This window comes from Tupaia chinensis, unplaced genomic scaffold (genome assembly GCF_000334495.1).
Source record: "Tupaia chinensis unplaced genomic scaffold, TupChi_1.0 Scaffold000704_1, whole genome shotgun sequence".
Taxonomy (NCBI): Eukaryota; Metazoa; Chordata; class Mammalia; order Scandentia; family Tupaiidae; genus Tupaia; species Tupaia belangeri.
The window spans coordinates 2,588,811-2,591,541 of NW_006160227.1; the positions used below are offsets into that span (position 1 = coordinate 2,588,811).

The window sequence follows — 2,731 nt, forward strand, 5'->3', positions numbered from 1 at the left end:
GATCTTGGGCACGCACGCACACGCTCCTGGTGTGAGTTTAAGCCACCGGGTCCGGGACGTGAACCGCGGTTGGCTACATGGGAGTCCAGCGACATAGCCATTACGCTAACTGCTGGTCCCAAAAATAATTCTTTTTTAAAAAAAAAAGGGGAGATGAACTAGACCGAAGAGGCCTTCCTAGGGAGTCTGGCTGGGAGGGTGGCAGGCGCGGCTTCAGCTGTCCCCAAGCCCGGCCTCCTTTCCTCTGACCTTCCAGCAGTTCTGACCCAGCAGCTCAGGCACCTCGCACCTCTGCGGGGCAGCCCAGAAAGCCTCTAGGCACCCTCAGCCACTGTCACGTGCAAATACCTTCTGTATGCGCAGCTAAATATAAGACATACGTGTGTACATACGTGTGCGTGCTCTCACACACACACACACACACACACACACACAGCAATGCCAGGAGTCACCCCGGCTGCCCTCCTCCAGCCTTCTTCAACAAGATGGCTGAGGGGTCCAGCAGTTGGCATAATGGTTACATCGCTGGACTCCTATGTAGTTGACTGCAGTTCGAGTCCCAGACCTGGTAGTTTAAAACTAACGCTGGTCACATGTGCGTGCATGCCCCAAATCCTGAGAGAACGGAGGAGAAAGGAGTGCGGTGTGGCCATGCGGTGTTTTTTCGCTTTCTGTCTCTCTGTGTCTCTGGTGAGCACACAAGCCCTATAGCAAAAATCTCCCCCCCCCCAAAAAAAAAGGCCGAGAGTTGAGGACACGTCCCACGAGTTCAGCAGCTCTGCCCGTGCCCCCTGCACCCACCACCCCCCAGAGCAGGGAGTCACCTGCAGAAAGCAAGCTGCTCGGTCCCGAGCACACCGAGGGGAGACACGCCTCCCAGAAAAACGCGGGTGAAGGCTCACCCACGGCCAAGCCTCTGATCCCGGAAGCCTCCCCGCCTCCCCCCGGCTTTCTGCTCTTACATCCCCGCCCCGTACAAGGGCATTAGCCGTGGGCAATTGGAACGATGAACTCACCACGTGTAAGCGCTGGAGTGTCTCCACGTATCTGCGGGGAAAGAGGTGGGGTCTGGATTAATCCCCGTCCCGCACAGGCTGGGAGGGCCACGCTCTTTTCATGAGCTCAAGGCCACAGGCGGCGGCTTGGGGACTCACGTTTTCTCCGAGGACAGCAGCTCCTGAGCGATGACCAGGGCTCTGGACTGTCCTTCCACCTGCAGAGACACAGAGCCGTCAGAGAGCAGGGATGGGGGGCAGGACGGAGGCCCCAGCTCTGCAGCATCGCTTTCCAGAAGGGCGACCCTGACACCCAAGGCAAGTTCCAAGCCCCTCTGGCGCCGTTCCCTGGTATGCATGACCTGACTTTAGCGAGTCATCTCGCTTCCCGTGCCTCAGTTTCCTCATCTGTAAATGCGGCTGCTGACCACATCTAACCCAGAAGGTTGTTTTTTGTTTTTTTAATTGATAGGTTTTTGCTATAGGGCACGTGCGCTCACCAGACAGACAGAGACAGAGAGACAGAAAGCAAGAAATCACCCCCCAGGGGGAATGGCCATGCTGCGATCCCTTCTCCTCCATTCTCCTCCCGGGATCTTGGGCACGCACGCACACGCGCCTGGCGTGAGTTTTAAGCCACCGGGTCCGGGACGCGAACCGCAGTCAACTACGTGGGAGTCCAGCGACAGCCATTAAGCTAACTGCTGGTTCCCTAACCCGGGAGGTTGTTGAGATAGGGCTGGACACGGGGCCAACCCATAGTGAGTGCTCGATAAACAGCCATGACGGTGGCGTGACCTTTGCCTCCCGCCCCACGGCCCTGTCTATCTCGGGCCACCTGTGGGTCTCTGTACCAGGAATAATCTCTGGCTTCCTTTGTCATTCTGTCCCCCCCAGTGTCCCTTTACTGTCTCTGTCTGAGTAACTCCCAGCCATCCTTGATGACCAAGTCACGGTATCACCTCCTCCAAGATGCCCCCCCTGATTGCTGAACTGGCTGGGAGAGGAAGCCTTTCTGAGCAGCCCCCTCACATGACACCAAGCATTGCTGCAAGGCAGTGATGTCACCCCGGTGGACGGGGACCATGAATTTCACGTCTGCATGACCGGTGCGTGGCGTGGAGCGGTTCTCCGTCGTTCACTGAGACAGTGAGTGGCGGAGTGAGGGAGTGAACGCTCGCTCGGCTCTGCAGGCTGACCTTGGGGGGAGCTGTTTACCCCATCCGACCCCAGCTCCCACACCTGTCAGATCTGGGATGAGCCAGACTGCCTAGCCCAGGAAGGAGGGGCGGGCCGAGGTGGATGTCTGGGCCTCCTGCCACGGCAGGCTTCTCCTTTCTGGCCTCAGGTCTGCCAGACAGCAGATGTGGCTGGTGGCTGGGACCCAGGGGTGCAAAGACACCACGGGGCTAAGAGATTGGATGCAGGGCATGTGGAGGCCTGGCTGGGCCTGGCCATGATGGAGCAGAGGGTGCTCGGCCGGGACCCCGGCTTCCGGACCAGCTCTCCCACGGCGAGCTGCACAAGCCACTTCCGGAGTCAGTCTTAGCTTGCCCACGTGTGGATTACGTGGCCTCTAACTACTGACCTGTGTGAAACCGTGGGGAAGACTTATCTGGTGACACACCCCACCTGCCGAGAGAGCAGCTGAACAGCACTGCAGCTAACAGCACGGCCTCAGAAGCCAGCCACGTGGAGGTTAAGGCACTGGATCCCACATGGCTGGGTAACCGGGG

The 2,731-nt window shown here is 58.7% G+C and overlaps 1 protein-coding gene across 1 annotated transcript in view; it reads right to left on the bottom strand.

Moving 5' to 3' along the window:
• FGD5 (FYVE, RhoGEF and PH domain containing 5) overlaps positions 1-2,731 on the bottom strand; it is a 134,864-nt gene that overhangs the window by 54,067 nt on the left and 78,066 nt on the right. The window contains 2 exon segments of the mRNA XM_006160678.2: positions 1,017-1,047; positions 1,155-1,213. Of these exon segments, the coding sequence (XP_006160740.1) occupies positions 1,017-1,047; positions 1,155-1,213 (90 nt within the window).